This window comes from Diadema antillarum, unplaced genomic scaffold (genome assembly GCF_040938485.1).
Source record: "Diadema antillarum isolate AM-2024a unplaced genomic scaffold, OU_Dant_1.0 scf00000111, whole genome shotgun sequence".
Classification (NCBI taxonomy): domain Eukaryota; kingdom Metazoa; phylum Echinodermata; class Echinoidea; order Diadematoida; family Diadematidae; genus Diadema; species Diadema antillarum.
In genome coordinates this window covers 2,750,906-2,776,820 of record NW_027271000.1, presented here as the reverse complement: position 1 = coordinate 2,776,820, position 25,915 = coordinate 2,750,906, and the positions used below count along the sequence as shown (strand labels likewise).

Below are 25,915 nucleotides of genomic sequence, written 5' to 3'. Positions count from 1 at the left end.
GTGTCGTTGGTTACACGGTCCGACCTGTGTTTTTCTGTGAAGTTGATATCGTCATGGATTACGTAAGAGAATTACATATATAGAGTGTATAAAACTCGTGGAATCTCACATCTTCCAGTCTTTCGTCACAGTGAAGACCGGAGTGTCATACACCCTTCAGTCATCACTGGATAATTCCTATCTTATATTGCAAATAATTATACGTTTATTACTATTTGAAAATGGCTGCTTTCGGGAGACTCGCCCGTAACCCTTTCTTCATCATTCTGACTGTATTATGTTCACATCTTGCAGACAGTCAATACTCCTACCCATCAATCTTCAACGATCCTGATCGGGATACTTTAATAAATGGTTCTTTTCCCGAGGGATTTGCCTGGGGTTCCGCCACCTCGGCTTACCAGGTCGAAGGTGGTTGGAATGAAGACGGTAAGGGAGAGAGTATCTGGGATACCTTCTCTCACGACAACAGGATTGCGTACGGGCAGACTGGCGATGTAGCCTGTGACAGCTACCACAAGTATGCCGAGGATGTCCAGCTCGTCAAAGCCATCGGTCTGTCGCACTACCGCTTCTCCATCTCCTGGCCGCGTGTTCTTCCCGACGGGACGATCTCCAACATCAACCAGGCCGGTCTTGATTACTACTCAGACCTGATCGACGAGCTGCTAGCGAACGGCATCGAACCGGTAGTGACGCTGTATCACTGGGACTTGCCTCAAGTTTTGCAAGACATCTACGGTGGCTGGGAGAATGAAACGTTGGCTGATCTCTTCAACGACTACGCCGATCTCTGCTTTCAGACTTATGGATCACGGGTAAACAATATCATCATCTCGTCGATCATTATTTCATATTTCTGTCAAATCAAACCTCAATAAAAATACCGCAGTTTCGTAAGTTATAACATAACTATATGAATTGTTCAAAATAGGTGTTAAAGTGTAATGCACAACAATAAATGTAGACTTCTACACCAAACATTTATAAACCAACAAATAAAAAAAGGGAAAAGAAATAGAATAAGAATGGGAGTATTTTCGCCATGAATTTTTGCGATGCCTTTTCCCCCCACTCAGTTTCATTTCCCTAAATTGCGTTGTATTGTGTGCTTTTTAGGTCAAGCTTTGGATTACATTCAACGAACCATATGTTGTAACATGGCTTGGATATGGTATTGGTGTTTTCGCCCCCGGTGTCTACGATCCTGGATACGCCCCTTACAGAGCGGCTCACACTATCATCAAAGCTCATGCTAAAGCTTACCACACGTATCGGGACAACTACTACCCTTCGTATGGCGGCAAGGTATCCATCACTCTTAGCACAGACTGGGGAGAACCGGAGGACCGGAACAACCCATCCGACGTAGCCGCCGCCAACAGATACATGCAGTTCACTGCAGGATGGTGAGTCTACCTTGACATAAGACAAAGTTGCAAAACGCACTGTAGACGGTTACTTGCTCGGCAGCCATTTGGCACCATTATTTTCATAGGTGTGAGTTTGCATATCCTGACTACTTAAGGGTGCACGTATTACTAATGTTCTAAAAACATGTTGTTAGATCAAACACTTAGGTAAAAAGGTATGACAGGTATGATCACAGTTCATGTGTAACTAAATGTTACGAAAGGATCACTGATGACAGATATTATAGGAAACATCAATCCACTCCAGCTCGAAAATCATGCAATTTAAACAAAAAAATTGACAGTCATCTCAAAGCTAACTGTAGCAACTTACGGAGGTAGTCCAAGTCTGAGACCTCATGATTACGACAACATCAGCTGAAGAAAATTTAATGATGCAACCATAATAAAATCATGACAACCATCGCTTGTATACAGCCATATTTCTGGCAGCTAGCGCAAGTGTGTGACAAGTTTTTGGTTCTTTTGACCAAATTGAAAACATTGTCCAGATTATGGTTGATGGCCTATTTGCACTTGGTCACATGTTATGAAGTAACATCCTCACTAGTAACGATGTAACACACTTTGCGTTACAGGTTCTCCCACGCAATCCTGAAGAACGGTGACTACCCGGATGTGATGAAGTGGCAGGTTGGTAACAAAAGTCTGGCTCAGGGCCTAAGCCAGTCTCGTCTGCCGGAGTTCACCGAGGAAGAGAAGGCGTTCAACAGGGGAACTGGCGACTTCTTCGGTCTCAATGCGTACACCAGCACTGTGTGCAGCGAGCAGATTAATACTGATGGCCCAAATTACGAGGGAGATCAGGTAGACATCCTTCGTATATTTGTCAGTATGTCTGCATGAGTATGTAGACCCAATGAATTTGAATCGTTGATAAAATTAGATAGTTTTAAAAGGAAAATTCGTTCACTGAAAAAGGCAGTTCAAATGCACATTTTAATCAGAAGAATAAGATGTCATGGCCATTGTCTAGCAGCAGGTATGGCAAAATGGAGAAATCATTATCATCTGATCAATATTTTGCTGATAGAAGGAATCTACTCACCTCTCTACCGATATTTATGTTGATTAAACAGTTAGGCCCTACTCATAAATTATGTGCTCCATGGACTTTTACTATCAATTGGATGTGACTTGGAAAAGCTACAAATCACTAATATTGGTTATTGGTTTGCATCTATAACGTATTTATTGCACAATCAGCTATATGGTGACACGACATTTGCTCCAGCGACAATTAGGGCCCCGTCACACTACAGCGAATGCCCAACGAATGCCAAGCGAAACCCCAACGAATAACTTTTTTATTCGAAAATGTGAAGACAGTTTGCATATCTGACGTTATTTGAATTAATTAGCTATTCGTAGGGATTCACAGAGATACGCTGGAGATTTTGGACATGTTTTAAAAAAAGAATCGGCTCCAGCGTATCTCTGCGAATCCCTACGAATAGCTAATGAATACAAAGAACGCCAAGCATGTTACGAACTATTCCAGTATTACCAACGGATGTGAACATTATCTTCGAATTTTCAAATTTATTGGACATTCGTTGGGCATTCGTTGGGCATTCGCTGTAGTGTGACGGGGCCTTTACTCCGGTATTATTTTCTCCAAGGAGTAAGGGTTATAGGGTTAAGGTTGTGATTTGATGATATTATTATAGTTTCACGTGAGGATTAGGATTTATAAGGTAGGATTGTGTTTCAGTGGGTTGAATTATGTTTGGCTTAGCTTGCAGATATTTCGTTGATCAGTGTTATTGTCGTAGGAGCAAATGTCATGGAACCCAGCTGTATATGCCACTGAAACCTTTTAATTCTTTTTGACTCAACTATGAATTCCAGGACGTTTCCAGATACCAACCGGACAGCTGGCCAAGGTCGGGGTCAGACTGGCTCCGCCCGGTACCCTGGGGTCTGAGGAATCTTCTCAACTGGATCAAGGACGAATATGACAATATCCCCATCTACATCACTGAAAATGGCTTCTCCACGCCTGATGAATACAATCTCAATGACGATGGGAGAATCACCTACTACAACGCCTACATCAATGAGGTGTTGAAAGGTACGATGAAAAAGAGTTACGGCGTGCATATTGATAGTCCATGCAAAATACCGTACATTAAATTAGATTTGAACTTTCACTTTTTTTTGACAGAATGCACAAAGGAATATGTGAAATTTGACATGCATTTAATGGAATGATACACAGGAATCAAAGAATAACTTCATGTTCATATATGCAGTCAGTACAAGAAGAGGCATAATAATATTCAAACTTGTATATTCTGCGAAAAAATAGAGGTACCCACTTTTAAAAGAGACATAATATGCTATTATACATTCACCAATATTGGCCAACAATAGTGTTGACGTTGTGCAGTAAATGGATGGTGCTCACCTGCATTCATATTTTTTTGTAAAGACCAGAGAATGGAGGGTCACGCAGGGTATAAGGAAGCTAACGTTGACATGGTGGAAAAAAAAGGATGACCATCGTCAATCACACCCCGATTTGCTTAATGACAATGCATTAAACATCATTTTGTTGTTGTCATTGTTTTCTACCCTAGCTTACAAAGAGGACGACGTGAATGTAGCCGGTTATTTTGCCTGGTCACTAATGGACAACTTCGAGTGGACTTCTGGCTATACCCAGCGCTTCGGGCTTCACTACGTCGACTTTAACGATCCAGAGCGTCCGCGAACACAGAAGGACTCGGCAAAGTGGTTGACCGGTGTCGTCGCTGAGAATGGTTTCAACACGGGCTCGTTCGCTTCCCGGATGCAAGGCTCCTTGATCGTCGTTTGGCTTCTTGCTGCAATCTACGCCTTCGTGGCATAGACCACTTCCATGGTACTACAGATGACTGATTATGAACTGAGTGAAACGCTGCTGCCATGTGCATGTGCTTTCCAAATGATGGGGTTGTTATGCTCAAAGAGGACATGTTGTGATGGATCAAAGTCTGTAATTCGGAATTCCTCTAACGCGCATGCATTTTGAATACGCATGTCATGTATGTCTCTTAACTACTTTATCTCGTGTTTTCTTGACAGCAATAACTTTCGTATAACTTTCGTGACGTTTTTACACGACACCCAATTCTTTTTCATTTCGTTTTCATGAACCGTCCAATTTCTAATTTCAATTTAAAACAAAATTTAAAGAAAAACGTCCATTCACCTTGTCATATTTCTATTAAAAACTTATGAAGGATCATGTCCTTTTATTTATGTCTTAAATGCCATCAATCATGTTTGCGTATATCAAGTAGATCTCATGCGTGAGTTCGTATCGCTGACTGAATGTGATTAATTGAAGACGCATACCAAAATCTAAAAAGCAAATTTAAATGTTTGATTTAAACAAGCTCCCTGGGAAATAGTGATGACAAATATCAATTCTTGTAGCTGTGTGCTTATCATATTTGCTGCCTTAAAGTACAATGTCGATTTCAATAGAGAACTCTATTTGACGAACTTACTTCCATACTTATACAACTACTTGTATGCATTTTTTGCATTTTTTTTTTTTGGTGTTCAAATAAAGATTTTATATGCATTGTTCGATCAAAACAGAGAGCATGGGATTCAATGCAATGAGGGATTGCAAGAAGAATTTCGATTTGATTTTTGTTGATCATCTTGTTGGTTCATGTACAAGCATCTCATAAATTTTGAAAGTGAGAGGGACAAACATGTGCAAGTGTGTTCCAGGCCAGAACACAAGTCTGCGCAGACAGAGGACAATTAGGCCTAAAATGTTAAAACTCTCAAGCATATAATTTCTCGCAGAATCCCTTTACGTTTCTTTGATACATTTCCTTGGAGTGCAGTGTAACATATTCGTAAGAACAGTGTCGAGTTCTTTATTGTAGAATTTTGTTATAAATTGTGACATATGACTTCCAATCACTTTGTTACTTGGTTTACACTCGGATTTCTAGTGATGCGTGAGAGAGAAGTGTAATTAGTCACGTGGTGTATTTTGTCTCCGGTGAAATAAGTTCCCCCTTTGTTCGATAGTTTGAATGTGTGAGTGTGTCTGTGCGTATATGTATGTGTATATCAGCGTTTAGGTTTGTGGTAGTGGGTGTGTCTGCAGGTCATTGCGAGAAGTTTAAACATAGTGAAGTATCAGTATCAGTATCGGAAAGGAACACCTATATAATATCACGCATGGATGTTAACCTATTGTTGAGCTACCATTAGAATTTTGACAAACTTCGTCAGCAGATCAAACATTTCTGACGGTCTTCTAAAAGAGGGAATAATAACACTTTGTTTATGTAGGCCTATAGGAAATTATAATCTATAACAAATGGTTTCATGGAGAAAAACTAAACAAGGGAAGTTGTGTTCACGTAAGACATAAATACTCTTGTCAAAGTTCATGTTGAGCATGTACATGTATAATTACAACGAGCGAGTAAACTTTGTGCATGGAGGAGGTACTGAAAATAGCACGCTGTATACAGTTCTTTAAAAAAAAAAGATTACATCACTGCATCGCCTTAGAGGCGCGAAATGACTAGGCTAGAGAGGGAAAAGGGTACATAATACGACATTGTTTGATTTCTCTCCATGATTATGATCATCGAACTTTATACTCATATCTAAAAACAATTAAATACTGGTCTTAAACAGCTACAAAAAAGAGCGACGTTGTTCCGGGAGGAGGCTGGATAAGTGAAAAGGAGGTATCCTCCTTTAAACTGAGTGTTGTCACATCCTACTTTGGAACGAGTAGTGGCCAAATTGTAAGAAATGACAACATGTGCCTGCAAGGCAAGGAAGCTACCTATCGTGTGAATCATTAATCTTAGCTGTGTTAACATTGCGGGCCCTTGTCCAGCAGTATCGGCCTCCTCGTTAAACATGGGTAGAGTCGCACCGAAGAACCAGATGTCATAATATCTAAACCAAGAGGCTTTGACAAAATAAATGGCTAAGAAGCGACCCGAGAGCAATAGGAAAGAAATTGAAATGAGACACGTCGAGAGACAGAAATCAAAAGACAGAAACATGTTTTCACTTGGATACGTATAGAGCTTGCACAACAGAGAATAGAGAGGGAGAAAGACAGAGAGGGAGACAGAAACCAAAAGAATGCGTGAAAAGTACAGAACAGCTATAAAACACTATAGATTAAAAGTGTGAGGGAGTTTTTCGTTTAAAGTAAGACAAGGCTGTCCGAAACAGCATTTTGGATATCAAGAGTCAAAGAAGTAGCCCACAAAGGGTTTCAATCTATCTGTACTCAAGGATGAGAACCCTGCCCATGTATATTATTAGAGCACCCTTACGGACAAGATGTTACATCCATGTGCACTCTTACAACGCTCTCTTGACCAACACTGGATGTGTAGCGCAGGTGCCACAGTAATAACAACAACCTCTGTATGGGAGAGAGCTGATACGATCGAGATTTACCTAGCTAAATGAGACCGCTTTATTGTCATTATCATCTTGCCCACTCTATAAAATAATCAGTAAGTTTACATCCTCTATAAACGTATTTACAAGATGTTAACTGCGGCTACTTGTTGGATGTTAAAGTTCACCAAGTAAATCAGTTAGGAAGAATTTCTTTCAGTTATTTAAGATGTTTTTTTACAGATATATACATCGCATTTCAAAATATGTTCCATGCCTAACAAATCAGTCCGACAAATATTGACGGGCTTCTTCCTTTTCAGTAGCTGGAGACAAATGGAAGGATGATTGTCATCTTGCAAACTCATTTCATTTTACAAACACTCGTGAATTAGCGAAGACAAATTTGATCATAATATCACAATCTATTGTCGCTTCTGTTTACACGCCTTCGGCACTATACCTTGAACTTTACTTATCGGGGGTTCTATCATGTCTATAGGTGGTACCTGTAATGGACTGCCCTCTCGAAGTAGCCTCCATCAATTGCATGCATTTGAGTTATATGGGGCTTGTGCAAATCACCCTCCCCTATCAATCTGATTGGTATTGTTTGACTTTGATACACCCACTTAAAGTTCAGTTTGCTTGGAAGCGGCGCTCTTGTCTTGTCACCACAAACGTCATGGCATAACCCGACCCATTCGCGCCCCTCGACATTATTTACGAAAAATCTTCCACCTAAGCAACTGTCGACCATTAGTTTGGGAGAGGAATCTCACAGAGAAATCACACAGAAAATTCTAAAACTCTTATACTTTATCCAGGGACATGGGTAAACTATCATTTCAGTATCCCTTCATTCTTCTAGCTGCTGTAAGCTTGCACTTGGCGTGTGGTCAGTATTCCTATCCTTCAGTCTTCAACGACCCTGATCGTGACACCCTAATCACCGGTACATTTCCTTCGGATTTTGCCTGGGGTTCCGCTACCTCTGCCTACCAGATAGAAGGTGGATGGAACGAGGACGGTAAAGGAGAGAGTATTTGGGACACGTTTGCCCATACTCCTGGTAAAATCGCCAATGACCAAACTGGAGACGTGGCCTGCGACAGTTACCACAAATATGCCGAGGATGTCCAGCTCGTCAAAGCCATCGGTCTGTCGCACTACCGCTTCTCCATCTCCTGGCCGCGTATTCTTCCCGACGGGACGATCTCAAACATCAACCAGGCCGGTCTTGATTACTACTCAGACCTGATCGACGAGCTGCTAGACAACGGCATCCAACCGGTAGTGACGCTGTATCACTGGGATTTGCCTCAAGCTCTACAAGAATACGGTGGCTGGGAGAATGATACGCTGGCTGATCTCTTCAACGACTACGCCGATCTCTGCTTTGAGACCTATGGTTCTCGGGTAAACATTATCTATAAAGTCACGTTCCAGCATTAACTCAAAGATTGGCACTTACAATATAGTGAATAGAACAATATATGACATAATAACTGGGTCGAGATGAAAGACTATGATGGCCTCTGCATCAGGGATGGCAGATTGCCTGTAAATCGAATAAAATAATTTAATGTGAGGAGTGAATACCAATCTAAAAGAAATGACGACATTTCCTTTTCTTTGGTATCATTTTCAAACATTGTGCTTGTATCAGCCGTAATAAATGATTCCCCTCCAATCTCGTTCATCATTAAAGTTCGTAGACACAATATTGTTAGCAAACGCGTGAGAAAATGAACAGAAACACGAACAAAGAAAAGTATTCCCATGGAATGACGAATCGTTTCCATTTTGATATTAACTTGATATTGATTTTGATATTAATATGAGTTAGATTCTGTTCGGCTGCAATCAAGTTCTCTAAGTTCCTTTAAGCAAAATCTAAAAGCCAATTTTTTAAAATCTTATGTATAGTTACTTGCTGTGACCATTTTGATATATCTGTTCTTATTCTCAATGATGTCTCGCTCGGGTGTCTTTATTTGACTTCATTTGATCACATTTCTTTGACTAATAGTGCAATTTTATGGAGCATTGAATCCCTGAGTTTTACCTTGACCATCATAAACTATTTCGTACATTCTGTAGAGTTTATTATTATCTCGACATACCGATTTTCGCTTGTGTTTCGTCATCTTTCGTAATTAGCATGTTGTACTAAACGCTTATATTGTTTCTTTGGAACCTACATTCTACAAGCATTGCTTTTTAGTAGGTTCCTCATATTTACACATCATTTTATCACATGTCCTTATACATTTGTGAAATTATGTCTAAAATTGAATGTTGTGTTATACATATTTTACTCCGAAATCAAATGGAATATGAAGCCTGAATATGGAATGTGGAATATGGAACTTGAATTTAAAAAAAAAAAACAAAAAAAAAAACTTCTTACTTCGTTGAGTAAAGATGGGGGAATTTTGAGATTTCTGGAAAGATGATATAAAATCGTTTATTACACTTTGTATTCCTTATCACGCTTGTTGGCTGTTTATAGCAACCACCACGAGGCGCTAGAAAAAGGTGTGAGTTCTCTAAAATATTGATTCTGTAAGCTGTCTTCTCGGGCTACAGAAGAGGAACAAGAATCAACATCATGAACTGGGTTATCATCAAAATGTTATCGACAATAAGAGCAATTACTTTGTAGCAAACACGTTTCATTCATGATTTGCTGCCATGTTTGTATTTTGTAAAGATATTATGACCTCTTTTTGTAAAAATGCTCCTAGGATTACGCGAAACATTAATTTGATAAGTACTGAATTTAATATCATACGCTCAATCAACTTGTAACACACAGCAGGTAACAAATCACGGTGTGCTATACAGCGTGTCCCAGAAAAAAAAACGAAACCGAGTTTCCTTGCAATTTTTTACTATCGAAATCGTAAATTTTCTTTTGAGATATACATCAATGGAAAGATGAACTTTTCTTCTTTCATTTGATGTACATCTTAATGTTCATCGTTCATGCATGACTGAGTGAGAACAACGAACAGTGGTGCTATTAAAATTTCATTTGCACGCGCAAATGGTGACTTTAAGTGAATTTTTCGGACTTTTAACGTTACGTTTTCGAAAAACAAAGTTCATAACCAAAATATCCATGTTTTCTTCAGTCTAATAAGACCTTATGCGTCAAATATGAATAAAGCATGCTTGAGAAAAATGGGCATGAAAACATGCTTCATTTCTACCGATTCTACGGATAGTCGAAAAACAAGCATTCAGCTCTCCCGATATATCATTAGACAATGGGCTCACCAGCGCAATTGAAAACAATGGCAGTGCTACAGTGAATGTTGTTCGGGGGAGGGGGAGGTATTTACAGAGAATGCTGTATGAGACGGAAAGCCCTTTGTTGTCATTTATTTAGAATAAGCTATGAGACTTAAGCAATAATTGAAGACTAATATCGTGTGTATTCTCACGCTGCATGCAGTCCATTGGCTATGGGAAATCAACGTTACAACAATGGTACTGTACACATTTTGGCTGCGTTTATCAACTTTCCCCTGTTTAAACGGCTTTCCAAAGCCCTTTCCAAAGCCCTTTCCAAAGCCCTTTCCAAAGCCCTTTCCATAGCCCTTTCCAAAGCCCTTTCCAAAGCCCTGTAGGACCTACTATTAATGTGCCGCTTGTTTTCATAAGCTGCGTTTATCAACTTTCCCCTGTTTAAACGGCTTTCGAAAGCCCTTTCCAAAGCCCTTTCCAAAGCCCTTTCCAATTAAAGTCCTTTCCAAAGCCCTTTCCAAAGCCCTGTAATATTAATGTGCCGCTTGTTTTCTAAGAAGGGACGGCGAAAAGCAATTACCATCATAAAGACATATCTTCCTTTGAGAGTGACGAGTCATGATGCAATGCCACATGAATCAATTGTCTTCCTATTTGTGAGGCAGCTCCAGTTTAGCACATACTTCAAATATTTCTGAGTGGCGGCATGAGACTTTGGCTGCGTTTATCAACTTTCCCCTGTTTAAACGGCTTTCAAAAGCCCTTTCCAAAGCCCTTTCCAAAGCCCTTTCCAAAGCCCTGTAGAAACGGCTTCCAAAATATAGTTGCGTTTATCAACTCTCTTCGCGAACACAATAACTGGCCTGTCGCTGAACAGCTGAATTGCGCAATTTGACCCGAGGAGAAGAGGACTGGTCATATAAGGCGTGCATTGTTCGTAACTGCAGTACAATACTACAAAGCCGTTTCAAAACAGCTTTGCGTTTATCAACTTCAAAAGGCTTTTACAAACAGGTTTCTGAAAACCTGTTTGGGAAACCTGTTTGGAAAGCCACAAATTTGCGGCTTTCGAAAAGGCTTTCCGAAAGGGCTTTCAAAACAGCTGTGCGTTTATCAACTCGTAAAAATTCCTGGAAAGCTGTTTGGAAAACCTGTTCCTGCCGAGAAAAGGAGTTGATAAACGCACCTTTCGATGATGTGCATACATCAATCTTATCTCACTGTTTTCATTCCTCTCTACATTTTCCTCACTCGTGGTTCATCCTTCTTCACTGACAGGGTTTTTAAGTTTTTGAAAGGGGAGGTGAAGCAGAAAGAGAGGTAGGTCACTTTATCTATCACTGAACTTGCGCTTCTAACATTTCAAAGGTACAAGTGCAGGGCACAAAGTCGTCTTCTGGGTTGTTGTTGTTGTTGTTGGTTTGTTTGTTTTTTTGTTTGTTTTTTGGGGAGGGGGGGGGGGGGCTCGGAAGGATTTTTCGGTCGGTTATTCCCCTCCCCTTCAACATTCCGCTGATGAACACCCTTTGCTCTGTGGTTTGTTTTATGGTCAGGCAAGCTCACGATCATGTGCTAATTTACGACCCTATTCCAAACTGTCTGTAACATTCCCTTTTACCCCCACCCTTCATGTTTGTGTAAATTCATTGAAGCATGAAGGCCATTGTTATCTGCCAAGTCGGGCAGGTGCTGGGAAAGCTAACTGGCTCCTATATGATCCATCTTTCTGGGTAAAATGGAAGCATATTTTCAAATGAAGTTTTCTCGAGCAGGCGTAGATCATTTTTTACACATGAGATGTCATATGAAAGGAAAAAGAATGGATACTAAGGCTATGATTTTATCTTTTTTTTTTTTTGCAAAAGATTGCCGAAACAGCCTGAAAAACTCATTCAAAGTTGCCACTTGCTCGTGCAAATGAAAATTTAGTAGTATTACTGTCTATAGTGTTCTAACTCAGTCATGCATGAATTATGAACAATGAGTTGTGCATCAAATGAAAGAAGAGATGTATACCTTTCCATTCATGCACATCTCATTAAGCAAATATATGATTATGATCGCAAAGAATTGCATTGAAACTCGGTTTCGTTTTTTCTGGGACACGCAGTATAGCATTTAGGCATTAACTTTGGTGCCCGCAGTAAGTTCGTGGTACACAATGATGAGACAAATAGAGATGCATAATCATCTGTCTTGATACTCCTCCCTTAAAAAACCCAACAACAACAGCAACAAACGAACAAAAAACAAACAAACAAAACGACGACTTCAACTTGTTGCTGCATGATTTTTATTCCAAAATATGTGCCATGTTTAAGGTCAACCTTTGGATAACGTTCAACGAACCGTACGTTGTGACGTGGCTTGGATACGGCGTCGCAGTTTTCGCCCCCGGTATCAACGATCCTGGATACGCCCCTTACAGAGCGGCTCACACTATCATCAAAGCTCATGCCAAAGCTTACCACACGTATCGGGACAAATACTATCCTTTGCAAGGGGGCAAGGTGTCCATCACTCTTAGCACAGACTGGGGAGAGCCGGATGACCCTGACGACCCCCAAGACCAGGCCGCTGCCAGCAGATACATGCAGTTTACTGCAGGATGGTCAGTAGATAAGATGACATTAAAACGAGAGGCATACACTGCTCAATGTCCACATAGATGGGCAATTCTTTATTCTGTAAGGTAAAGAATAGTAAATCGTCTCAAATACAGTAGGGGTGGTGGAAGAGGTGAAGGACAATAAGCAAATGAAACGGAATTCTTATGCTCTCTGTTAATAGCAGAGGGAATCGCGTTTCTACAGATCAACTTAATTAAAGTACAAAGGCCTGTTGTATTCCAGTGTGACTTTCTTCACTTCGGCTATGTCGCGAAGGAGATTGCAGTGATTACAAATTATAATGAAAGTCATTTAGAGAAATGACGTTCACAGCAATGGCAAAACCAAAATTAATTATCGAAGTTTACATTATTATTGTCATCTATGGCATACAGACAAAACTGATAAGAATTTTATGTTTGGCTTGAAGATATACCCTTCGCAGCAAATCCATACTGCCTTAACTTGTAGGATCTTCTGATAATGATCTACAACTGCTTAGTGAAATTTCACTGTTCCTTGTAATCATTGTTTGTCCTGAAAACCTTGTGCATGCTTATGCATACTAAGCTTGTCTGAAAGTACGATCTCTCTATACGGTATATTAGGCCTATAAGCCTATAAGCTACCCATTTAATCAGCGGCGCTTGACCGTGTTCTTTTCAAACATAATTATTGGTGTCTTCTGTAATTTGAAGTACTAGTACATTGTATATCATATTTTCAAGCAAGTGCGTGTGTGTGTGTGTGTGTGTGGGTGTGGGTGTGGGTGTGCATTGAATGAGCCGTATCCGAAGTTCAAGATCATTACGAGATAGCCAAGATAAGCTATTACTCTCTGAGACTCTGTCATCACTCATAATCTAATCATAAATGTATATCAATTATTTTAATAAACAAACTTATATCAAAACATTAAAGAGAATCTGTTTAAGATAGCACACGTTGTGTATAATCAAACTTATATCATATTATAATACATTATATTTAAGTGAAGGGACCGGAATGTCAAGGCAAGCAACCCGCTAGATGACCGAATTAACCCCTATGCAACGAAAACATCACATGCAACCCCATGTCGTGCAGTGACAACCCTGACAATATTTTACTAGTGAAGAATTGAATCGTACAGCAATAAGAGTGAAAGTCAAGGTGAAAAGCGGTTTGAAATACAATACAATGAAATAACCCCATAAGCGCGAGATGAGCACAAGACATGACTTTTTTACAGTAGCCATGCAAGAAGGCGGAGTTCCCCTTCTGCCTCCCTGAAGTAACGGTGACTTCTGTACCTACACCTCACAGGTACGCTCACCCCATCTTCAAGAACGGTGACTACCCGGATGTGATGAAATGGCAGGTCGGTAACAAAAGTCTGGCTCAGGGCCTTAACGAGTCTCGTCTGCCCGAGTTCACCGAGGAGGAGAAGGAGCTCAACAGGGGAACTGGTGACTTCTTCGGTCTCAACGCTTACACTACCACCGTGTGCAGGCACGAGATTAACAACGGAGACCCAAATTACGAGGGAGATCAGGTAAATACAACAGCGCTATCCGCCAGGAAGGGAAAGACATGCAGGGCATTTGTGCTAAAGATTTGTTAAGGGACCATCAGTTCCACTTGCTCCGTTATAAGATAGAGTGTTGTCACTTCGGCCAGCTGACAAACACTACAGAAAAGAAACAAACGATTTAAAGTCTATCAACCACCGTTAATCTGACAACCGACTTCAGCCATTTAAACAAAATCTATCTGCCTTGGGGTTATATTACAAAACACCTCCACCACCCCCTCCAGAACATATTTGCCTGAGTTAACACGAAGTTTGTCAAAACAAAAATTTCCCCTCATTCCAGGACGTGTCCAGATACCAACCAGATAACTGGCCGACGTCGGGTTCAGAATGGCTCCGTCCTGTACCCTGGGGTCTAAGGAATCTTCTCAACTGGGTCAAAGATGAGTATGGCGATCTTCCCATCTACATCACCGAGAATGGCTTCTCAACACCTGATGAATACAATCTCGATGACCAGGGGAGAGTCACCTTCTATAAAGCCTACATCAATGAGGTTTTGAAAGGTGAGTAAAAGCACTAGGTCTATTCGTGCTCTTTTTTTTTTTTTAAATCTGACAAACTAAACTGAGATTGTATTGACAAACAGTCAGTAGATACGGGTGCTATTCGAAAACAAACAGTGCCCGTAGAACTGCTCATTTCTGCCCACGCATGATTTAATCTTTTCAGCTGTCTCTTCTATCTGGGGATACCGACTGCTTTTGTCTTTATTCAACAAACTGTTGGAGTTATCAGGCTATCATGGAGAGCTTGCTCCCAAAAGGCGCTAAATCCATCATTTTCAATGGATTTAGGGCCTTTTGGAAGCAAGCTCTTCATATATATATATATATATATATATATATGTCTGTGTGAATAATTATATATATATATATATATATATACATATATATCATATAAATCATATTTAACATTATTGTTCTTTACTCTGTGCCATTTAAGAGATTAACACAGTATGGACATTGTTTTTAGAGTTCCTTGCCATATTCTTTCAAGTTAATATAGCTCTAGTCCTCATCGATCAGTTTCGAAAGGGGTATGAAATATCACTGTACTGTATATCCTCATTGTAATACATCACTTAAGATTGGTTGTAGGCCCCAATATAATTTTTCTGTCATAATTCAAAACATAATGCACATAAATCATGCATTTATTTTGGTTAAAGGCCGAAGAAATGAGAGACTAATTAACAAATTGACATTATAGAATAGATATGACAAGATAGTCACGAAGTGAATGTGCCAAAATGAAGGGGAAAAAAAGAGAGAAGAAATTATGATGAATATGCAACACATCATTTTTTACTCTAATCTGATCTTCGGATTTCATGAATATATATGTTTCTTAAGAACAGCTCGAAGGCTCCTTAACGTGTTCATTCAAAAGGGTATTGACAATATTGAAACTTTGTATAGATGAAAGAATGCGCAGCATCAAGTACGGTCTTATGTCTTTTCTAAAGTTGAAGGTTATGGAGGGTCTCGTGTAACATTGTGGTTTTGGTACTTCGCTAAAAGTGTATAACCAAGTTATCTTCTATCAGCTGAATCTTTCCTCATGATCAACTTCTCAATTTTTCTTGTCAAAGCATATATGTATGATGACGTGGATGTGGTCGGTTATTTCGCCTGGTCCCTGATGGATAACTTTGAGTGGGCATCCGGCTACACCCAACGCTTCGGACTACATTACGTCGACTTCGAGGATCCTGACCGACCACGGACTCGCAAAGAGTCGGCAGACTGGCTGACTCGCCTCGTGGCCGACAACGGTTTTACATCACACGCTACTAGAACCCATGGCACATGGCTTGCCGTGTGTCTGTTTGCGCTGATATACAAGTTGGTAGCATAAAGAATTAAAATGGGTACATAATTATGGTATCAATACTCTTTATTTGAGTTTTATTGTCATAAGAATACACATTCTTCTGCTACAGTTTACATGTCAGTCTGTCTCCATGTTCGACACTCATACGTATGAGACCTTTTCTGGTATTACCTCATTCAATGACATGCAAATGATTAATGTAATTGCACCGTTTTCGTTTTGTGTTGTCTTTTGGCTTGCCGTCTGTCGGTTTCAAATAATAATACAGTCAAGCTGAGATTACCCTACTTGGACAGATAAGGTCTGTATAAACTAACAACACTCCATGATGTTTTAATATATACAGTAGTTGTATAAATATTCTCCTGCGAATTCCATCAAAAAGTCATGCTCAGCTAATTGAAATAACTATTCTATTCATGAAAATACCGCAAACACAAAGGACACTGAAAAAAAAAGAAGAAATTAACCGTACATCAATCTGCTTATTTTTTCTTTTCAATTTCAAGTAATCATAATGATGATTTTCAACTTATCAATGATGGAGTCAGAGGAAAGAAAAAAAAAGACAAACTAAGGACGGAACAAAGCGAACAATCTTAATCTGACAATATACAGTCGACTTCATCACTTCAAAAGTGGGATTGATTTGTGATATGCCGTTTGAGATTTGATATCGTGACCACCGACAACATTATATGTAAAGGTAATCAGAATGAAGCTGAAAAGATCCATGAATCGTGAACGTTCATGTTTTGAATTATGAGGACAAAAAAAGACAAACGTGGAATTACATACTGTATGTTGCTTTAAATCGTATTTTGTTGCATGCTTTACACGCTGTTTCGACTGTTGAAGGTATTTATGAAGGGTCTCGTTTAATATTGTGGTTTTGGTATTTCGCTGATTGAAATGAGATGTAAATGATCGATGTAATTGCACTGTTTTCGTTTCGTGTAGTCTTATGGCTTGCCGTCTGTCGGTTTGAAATATCAAATTATACAGTCAAGCTGAAGACATTGCCCTACCTGAGCTTACTAAGTCTTTATAGAGTAACAACACTCCATGATGTTTTTATTCAGTAGTTTCTTCTGTAAATGTCTGTCCTATAATGATTTCATATTTCCTCTCAACCCAGTCAAGCAGTTATCTTTTTCTTTTGAGAAACGTTTTGATGTACTGCTTTGTTTGTCGGCTCCTGCTGCAGGGGTAGAAGGTCTTTGTCTCCACCAATTACTCAAGTTAGCAAAAACGCATGCACTGTATTTCATATACTTTAATCTATATAACAACTGTGATTTCAAGCGACATTTTTGTATTTTCCACTGAGTGCATTGATTCTTATTGGAGTGCATTACTACTCATGAAGGGATTTCAGGGAAATCACTTAAGATCCCTGAAGTGTACTGAAGTCTCGGCTGAATTTCATTATCTTGCTGGGAATGAGATTTTTCATCCCTCTCTTTACTGCAGATCAAAATCAGTTGAATCATCCTGATATGAGATCTTTTGTGACCTAATACAGATTTCATATATATAATTACTAAAATTCAATGGCATGAAACAATTCCTCCCTTTTCTAAGATCATTGTAAATACCACTGTCTATGATACGATGTATTAATGTTCAGACTTTTAGTATAGTAAATGACACATAGTTTATTGTATCGACAAGAATACAATGTGCTATACCTCAATATGTCGCATTCTCTCTAGAATCTGACTCCTTAAATCCATTTTACTTTACTCTTACTCTCTTTTTACGCGTTGTTCTCTCTAAATTCTATAGATAGCTACTCAAATCCATTTTATTACTCTCTCCGTGTCTTTCTCTCGTTGTATCTTGTTTGACATTTGCCATTATTATATAGATATTGCGTTGGCTGCGTTCATACAAGCATATGGAAATCACTACAAGTTTTAAACTTTCATCTATCACTTACTAGTGAACAATAGTTTTTATAACATATACCACATTCAACAAAGCATAATTGGTACAATTATGATTGCGTTTATTTGTTTCGCTATATACTTATTCACGTGTCCATGTTATTGAACTTTAAAAGCTGTGTAATAAAGTAGAGGCATGAGTACAATGATACAATGTGTGTGGTAGTGTATTATGACATGTGTATCAAAATACAAAATGAACAAATCATTTTCAATTCTATGCAATGGTTCATAAATCATATTGTCAATACTTGAATCACTCTCTATTATGCATGTCATTTAAACTTTTCTCATAAATTCAATACCAATATTCAAGAATATGTTCAATTATGAGTCACATTCAACTAATCAAAATAACATAATCTATTCATGAACATACCGCAGACACAGAGAACACTGAGAAAGACATCAACCGTAGATCAATCTGCTTATTTTTCTTTTTTGATTTTAAGTAACATTATTGTAATGATAATTTTTTTTTAATCATCGATGATAGAGTCTCAGGAAAATAACGATAAACTAAGGACGGAATAAAACAAACAATCTTCATCTGAAAATTTACAGTCGACTTCATCATTTCAAAAGTGGGATCGATTTGTGATATGCTGTTTGATACGTTGATATCATAACAAGATGAATGACTACACCATAATGTAAAGGTAATCAGAACGAAGCTGAAAAGATACATGGATCGTGAACGTTCATGCTCTGTATTATGAGGACAAAGTATACAATTGTGGAATTACATATGTTGCTTTAAATCGTATTTTGTCGAATGCTTTACACGCTGTTTCGACTGTTTCATCTGTGGTAAGTGATTTCAGGGTAAGGGAAAAATACAGGTTGATACAAGTTTCTAATCATTGCGAGGAAATAATGTGTAAATGTGATATTAAACATGTGTACATAGAGAACCTGTCTTAACTGATCGAGGTGGTCTACAAAGTGTTGTGGGGTGATATGGAACAATTATTTTGCACTATCAGATGGACCATTGGACCTAAAACCAAGCACAAAGTGCATCGGAGCTGGAGATAAGAAAGAATTATGAAAAAAAAGCCCACAACATTTGTCCATCTTCACATGAAAAATTGTGGATTGTACATCTAGTCGCAGGGGCGACGCAACTGGGGGGGGGGGGGGGGGGCGCTCTTTTTTTTCATTATACACAGAAATATGATCCAACCTCTTGGCCCCACTTTTTTCTTTTTTTATACCCCGGAAATGGCACCAAAAATCTAAACTGCCCCCCACCCCTCCCACACACATACACCTGCACTTTTAAAAACGCACCGCAGGCCCTGCGATCAGCCCCGAGGGACCGAGGCGACCAAGCTAGAAACGGTACTTTGAGAGAAGAATAAGAGTATTTTTTTTTTCTTCTTCTTCCTATATCACGTCATCCTAATGGCACGTTTAGTTATTATTTCTTTTTTTTTTTAAGTAAAAGGTGATGGGAATAGAAATAACCTTAGATGTACTTTTCTGCTGCTGGGTAAATAAAGTATCGGCATATGTTATGCGATCTGCGGGGGACATTAGCAAGGACTATGTTTCAGGTAATAAACAACCGTTCTCTGAACGAAAAGCTACTGAAGGGAACGAAACCGCCAGCTATTGGTCACATGTACACTGTTTCATTATTCGTGTTCGTTTACTTGAGCAGAGTACTATGAAATGAAACGAGCAGACTGGTGAACGTGGTATTAAAATCGGACCTAAAGAAACTAAGAACCTGGGACAATAGCAGCTAATGGCATTATCATTAACACTCGTGCGCCTGGTATAATGAAGAAGTGGATTTACTCCACGTCAAATGCATGCCGCACAAATTCAAATAATTTGTACCTTAGTAGAAGGGGGAAATGATTATTACGATACAATTGTATTAACTTACTTATTTTTGCTGTCAGTAAATTTGGGTTGCCCGTATTTATGGTGGTCTTTGCATTAAAAAAATAGTGAAAGTAGCTCATAGCCGTGTGAGCTCAATGTGGACAGGTTACACAGATTGTACGGCAACGTTTGCAAAGCCATTTTTTCTTCTTTTGTTTATTACGTCACACAAAGTTCCTCAATACGTTCTCTTTCTCAGTCTAAACTGACGGTCTCGCAAAATTTTTATGGGCTGCTAACTTTGAAGTGGTGCCCATCAAGCGTTGAGAGGATTCCCATCACATCCACTCGCCTGGACCGCATCATTACATAAATTCTCATTCATGAGCCAAAAACATGATCATGTTACAAGATAGCAATCATGGTCTTTGCTTGCTCGGCCTCTTGACAATATGAACATTGAACTTTGCTCTCAGGAGTCTTGGTGGTACCAGGCGAGGTCCTCGAAAGAGAATAACAGTGAAAAAAAAATCCCACCACAATTACCAGCAAGTTAATTATTAGGGGTTATCTTTGTCTACCATGAAGGCTGGTATTGTTTGACATAGACACACCCACTGTAAAGTTCATTTTGCACAGAATTTTTACGAAGCTAACTTTCTTGACACCACAAACATCAGCAGCTTAACCAACACAAGCACCTTGACATTTCACGATAATGCTCCCTCCTAAATCACTGTCGACCAGTTTTGAAAGGGATATCACACAGCAATTGCAAGATAAGTCTCACTCTCTCCCCTTCACCCTGAAGTATGGCTGCTCTCGGCAAGCTCTCGATCCAACATTTTCCTGTCCTCCTTGCCCTATACCTGCACTCAGCAAGTGGTCAATATTCCTACCCCTCAGTCTTCAACGACCCTGAGCGTGACACCCTAATCACCGGTACATTTCCTTCGGATTTTGCCTGGGGTTCTTCTACCTCTGCCTACCAGATAGAAGGTGGATGGGACGAGGACGGTAAAGGAGAGAGTATTTGGGACACGTTTGTCCACACCCCTGGTAATATCATCAACGAAGATACTGGAGACGTGGCCTGCGACAGTTACCACAAATATGCAGAGGATGTCCAGCTCGTCAAAGCCATCGGTCTGTCGCACTACCGCTTCTCCATCTCCTGGCCGCGTATTCTTCCCGACGGGACGATCTCCAACATCAACCAGGCCGGTCTTGATTACTACTCAGACCTGATCGACGAGCTGATAGACAACGACATCCAACCGGTAGTGACGCTGTATCACTGGGACTTGCCTCAAGCTCTACAAGACTATGGTGGCTGGGAGAATGAAACGATGGTTGATCTCTTCAACGACTACGCTGATCTCTGTTTTCAGACGTATGGATCACGGGTAAAAGAAAAGACAAAGTTTAAAGCGGGGGCACAGTTGTCCACTTCATTGTTGAAATACTAGTAGCAAGATTCCGTAGTTAGTTTTATGTTACATATAGGCATACTTGTAGTTATCGCTAAGAGGTCTCCCGTCAAGATGGCAAAATCATACCTGACCAAAACAAAACATGGGGGATATTGTTGTCGATGATGTTACGACAAAGAACCATTTTCACAAATTACTGTGATATTTGTCTACTCTATTCTGTGATAAGTTATAAAAAAAAAACCTCCAAACTGAGCACAATTGATGAAACAGGTCTGTCCTTACATCTCTCTTGATAAAAGAAAAATAAACACAACAATGACGAACTGACCAGCCGCAATCATTTCGTAGATTTTTGAATAGCATATCCAAGACTGTGAGATTTTACACTATAATTATGGAAAACTTAAAAGATTATTTCATAGTGGCATGTAGATTTCTCAAAACATTTACACCAAACCAAATTATTGTTCGTAGTGTTTGTTACCTTTGCATCATAATCACTTCAACAGTTACAAAGACCAGGTCGGAAGAGAGACGAAATTTAAATTTCATCAACTGTTAACATACATAGGAGTACATTTTTACACATAAAGGTCAAGCTTTGGATTACGATCAACGAACCCTACATGATGGCATGCCTTGGATATGGCACTACGATTCTGGCCCCAGGTATCAACGATCCCGGATTCGCTCCCTACAGAGCGGCTCACGTAATCCTAAAAGCTCACGCTAAAGCTTACCACACGTATCGGGACAACTACTACCCTAGGTACGGGGGCAAGGTGTCCATCACTCTCAGCTCAGACTGGGGAGAGCCGGAAGACCGGAACAACCCGTCCGACGTAGCCGCCGCCAACAGATACATGCAGTTTTCCACAGGGTGGTAAGTTTGAATGGAGTTAGGATAAAGTAAAGAAAAACAATCCACCAATGGGCAGACACGGTTTTGGCGTATGTCGGTATGTCGACAGATCCTGTTCAGGTCCACAATGATCGTAGCTACTAACTATCTCAAACAAAGATCAAATCTATTAGTAATTTCTTACTTTCGATTTTTGTGGACACTGCCATACTTGCCGCAGGTTCGCTCACGTGATTTACAAGAACGGTGACTACCCGGATGTGATGAAGTGGCAGATTGGTAACAAAAGTTTGGCTCAGGGCCTTAACGAGTCTCGTCTGCCGGAGTTCACCGAGGAAGAGAAGGAGTTCAACAGGGGAACTGGTGACTTCTTCGGTCTCAACTCGTATTCTGCTGGTCTGTGCAAGGAGCAGATCAATACTGGAGAACCGAATTTCGAGGAAGATCAAGTGAGTGCAACAACATTCTTACCAGTCAAGACGGACAGGAATTGAGAAAGCAAAGGGTAACAGTGGTTGGGATTTATGAGAGGATCATTTTATTCCGTTAGGCTATATGGACAGTCTGTCAGAGATATTAACAACACTGCCACTACCAGACGGGTTTACCTCGTATCAAGGGTTTTTGCCTTTTGAAGGTAAATAATAATGACATTGTCTGTCATGGTGTTTACCATCTGCTTTTGTACTTTTTCTTGTGCTTATTAACTTGATTGCTACACAACACGCCCTTCTTCATCCTACTTATGCTTTTTCCTTTTCTTGCCCTTCTCTGGTCGGCCCCTATCCAAGGCAGATCCTTCTGCACGTCTAAGGGTCTTCGTCTTTCTCTGTTTCAGTTCTTGATACGGTTTCTCGAAACGGTTTCTTCTTCTCCGGTTGCCCAGTTCTTTAGCTCTTCATGACAATGGGCGAGGTTTCATGATAGAAATAACTTCCGCTTCACAGGATGTGTCATTTTGAACATTTGGAAGAAAACTACAATTTACCCAACGATTTGGATTGTCCTTGGGCTAAATCAACGTTATTCTGTGTGGGGTACGCCAAAGATAAATCGGTGTTTAAAGTTGCATGTTAACTATGTCCGTTACAGGACGTTTACCGATACCAACCAGACAACTGGCCAACGTCGGGGTCAGAATGGCTCCGCCCAGCACCCTGGGGTTTGAGGAACGTCCTCAACTGGATCAAAGAAGAGTACGACGACATACCCATCTACATCACCGAGAACGGCGTCTCTACTCCAGATGAGTACAATCTCAATGATGAGAGCAGAATCACCTACTACAACGCCTACATCAACGAGGTTTTGAAAGGTGAATGAATTAGGAAACTACACTGTATGCTTTCCTTTTTCCAACATTCTGAACGAAGAACAGTGGATTGCCATGATCACCTAGCATTCCATGATAAATATACGCTACACAATTAAGTATGGTCACAGAACTGCTTATAATTACGTGTGTACCATTTTGTCTACCCTCGTTTTGTTTTATTGTGTTGTCCATTCGTTTATATCCTATTCTGTGCGTGAGTTCATGTCTGCTTTATCGTTTCTTCAGTCACACTGTACATGTATAATGTTTGTTTAAAGATTTATCGCTTTGTAGCGTACTACTTCAACTGCGGAATGTAATCCACAGGGGCCGTTTTCAGCATTCCTCTCCATTTCAAAATAAGTTACGGCAGATTTTTCTTTCGTGGTTCAACAGATCATCACAGAAAAAGAAAATAAAATCTACCTTTGCATTATTTGACGGTTATTGTCATTTAAAGAGGAAATCCAGTCCAAATATAAGTTAGTCTGATAAAAAAGTGTAATTTTTTTTAAAAGTTCAACGGTAAAAATTGACTGAAATCGGATGAAAAATGAGGAAGTTATGAAATTTTGAAGTTTTGATAATTTCTCCAAAACAGTTCTTGTACAGTGGGTATGAATATGCAAATGAGTGAGCTTACGATGTCATACCCTCACAATATTCCATTGATCGTGTACAAAAAAAAAAATGACGAAAATTCAATGTTTCTGTCATTGAAGTCTGAAACATGATGTTATTCCTGGTTGAATAAATTCATATTAGTGATCAGTTAGATATATGAGGAGTTTAGCCTCGGGCATAATTGCGTTTGAATGAAAAACAGGGAATTTCAAAATTTTATGTACAAACTGTATGGTAAGTTGTGAGGGAATGACATGCTCACTTTGCCATTTGCATATTAATAATGTTCAAAAACTGCTTCCTTCCAAAATACCGAAAGTCAAAATGTCATCACTTCCTTATTTTCCCTCAGATTTCGATCAAATTTATACCGTTGAACTCTTAATATCTTACTCTTTCTTATCAGACTAACTTATATTTGGACTGGATTTCCCCTTATAATAACACACAGAGACCATCAATATAAATATCGAGTGAAGTAAAAGTTTTTGAAACAGGCCAAGGGAGTGCTATTGTACATGTAATGAGAGAATGGTATATCAAAACGAAAATAAGTATGCTGCAAGGTGGTACAACGAATGGCCTAACAGTAAAAGTAGAACGCTGTTCTAAACTGGGAAAAGTACATTTTTACCTGAATGATTTTAAAAATTATCGTTTATCAAAGCCTTCTAATGATCCTATTCAAAGCAGTATCGATTTCACTCTTGATAAATAGTTTCATCACTCGATTCAATTGCGCTCTAAAAAATAATTTTTCGAGAGTAACGAAGAAAGCAAAAGTTAAGGAACTTTACAGGAGAAATCCGGACAAATTGAAAGTTAGTCTGGAAATGAAGAGAAAACTTCAACAGCGCAGCAGTGAAAATTTGATTAAAATCGTATTAAAATTGAATTGATACATTTTTTGCATACAGTTCTCGAACAGCTGATATGTATATGCAAATTAGTGAGCTGGGGTCATCATTTTCACAATTCTCCAATGATCGTGTACAGAAAAAAAATAAGAAATTTGAATTATTTTAAAGAAATTTAATTCTTCTGCTATAAAAGGGTAAAAACTCTCAAATAGTGATCAGTTGAACATGGCAATTGAGACTTGGGAATTTTGTCAGAACCAATCTAAACCAGACCAAACCACACCACACTAAAACAAAACAAAAAAAAAAATAATAAAAAACGATATTTCAAGATCTTGTGTATATTAACGGTTAACGGTCAAACTAAACGGCAAACCGTGAGGCGATGACATTAATTCACTGTTTGCGTATTGACTGTTCAAGATCAGTTTAGTGAGAATTAGCGATATTTCACAATTTCATTACTCTCGTGAGTTTTATCCGATTTGATCAAATTTTCACTAATGTGCTTGCAAAATTTCAATCTTTCTTTTCTGACTAAGTTTGTCTGGTCCGGAATCCCCCTTTAACTAGTATATTATGCTCATTTTTATGTTTTTATTATAAATATAAGTTGTTGTATTTGAGACGTTTCATTCCGTTTTATTAACTTCTCTGCTCTTCCTTTAATACAAAGCTTATAAACATGATGGTGTGAACGTTGTCGGGTATTTCGCCTGGACATTACTGGATAACTTTGAGTGGGCATCCGGCTACACCATGCGCTTCGGACTACACTACGTCGACTTCGAGGATCCTGACCGACCACGGACTCGCAAAGAATCGGCAGACTGGCTGACTCGCCTCGTGGCCGACAACGGTTTTTCACACGCTACTCGAACCCATGGCTCATGGTTTGCCGTGTGTCTGTTTGCGTTGATTTATAAGCTGGTTGCATAA

At 39.4% G+C, this 25,915-nt stretch overlaps 1 protein-coding gene across 1 annotated transcript; it reads left to right on the top strand.

Moving 5' to 3' along the window:
* Positions 1-221: 221 nt before the first annotated feature.
* Positions 222-25,915, top strand: LOC139719522 (lactase/phlorizin hydrolase-like). The gene is made up of 15 exons (XM_071630938.1): positions 222-818; positions 1,120-1,409; positions 2,012-2,240; positions 3,285-3,507; positions 4,016-4,248; positions 7,638-8,240; positions 12,398-12,687; positions 13,991-14,219; positions 14,542-14,764; positions 15,853-16,035; positions 20,786-21,285; positions 21,909-22,198; positions 22,398-22,626; positions 23,270-23,492; positions 25,653-25,915. Exons 1-15 carry the CDS (start codon positions 222-224, stop codon positions 25,913-25,915), a joined length of 4,605 nt encoding a protein of 1,534 aa, XP_071487039.1.

Excerpts from the sequence above, each read along its gene's own strand:
- LOC139719522 (XM_071630938.1), top strand. The coding sequence starts at position 222 with ATGGCTGCTTTCGGGAGACTCGCCCGTAACCCTTTCTTCATCATTCTG. Across the intron at positions 4,249-7,637 it reads TGCAAGGCTCCTTGATCGTC|ACTTTATCCAGGGACATGGG; the intron begins GTTTGGCTTCTT and ends TAAAACTCTTAT. Across the intron at positions 8,241-12,397 it reads TTGAGACCTATGGTTCTCGG|GTCAACCTTTGGATAACGTT; the intron begins GTAAACATTATC and ends GCCATGTTTAAG.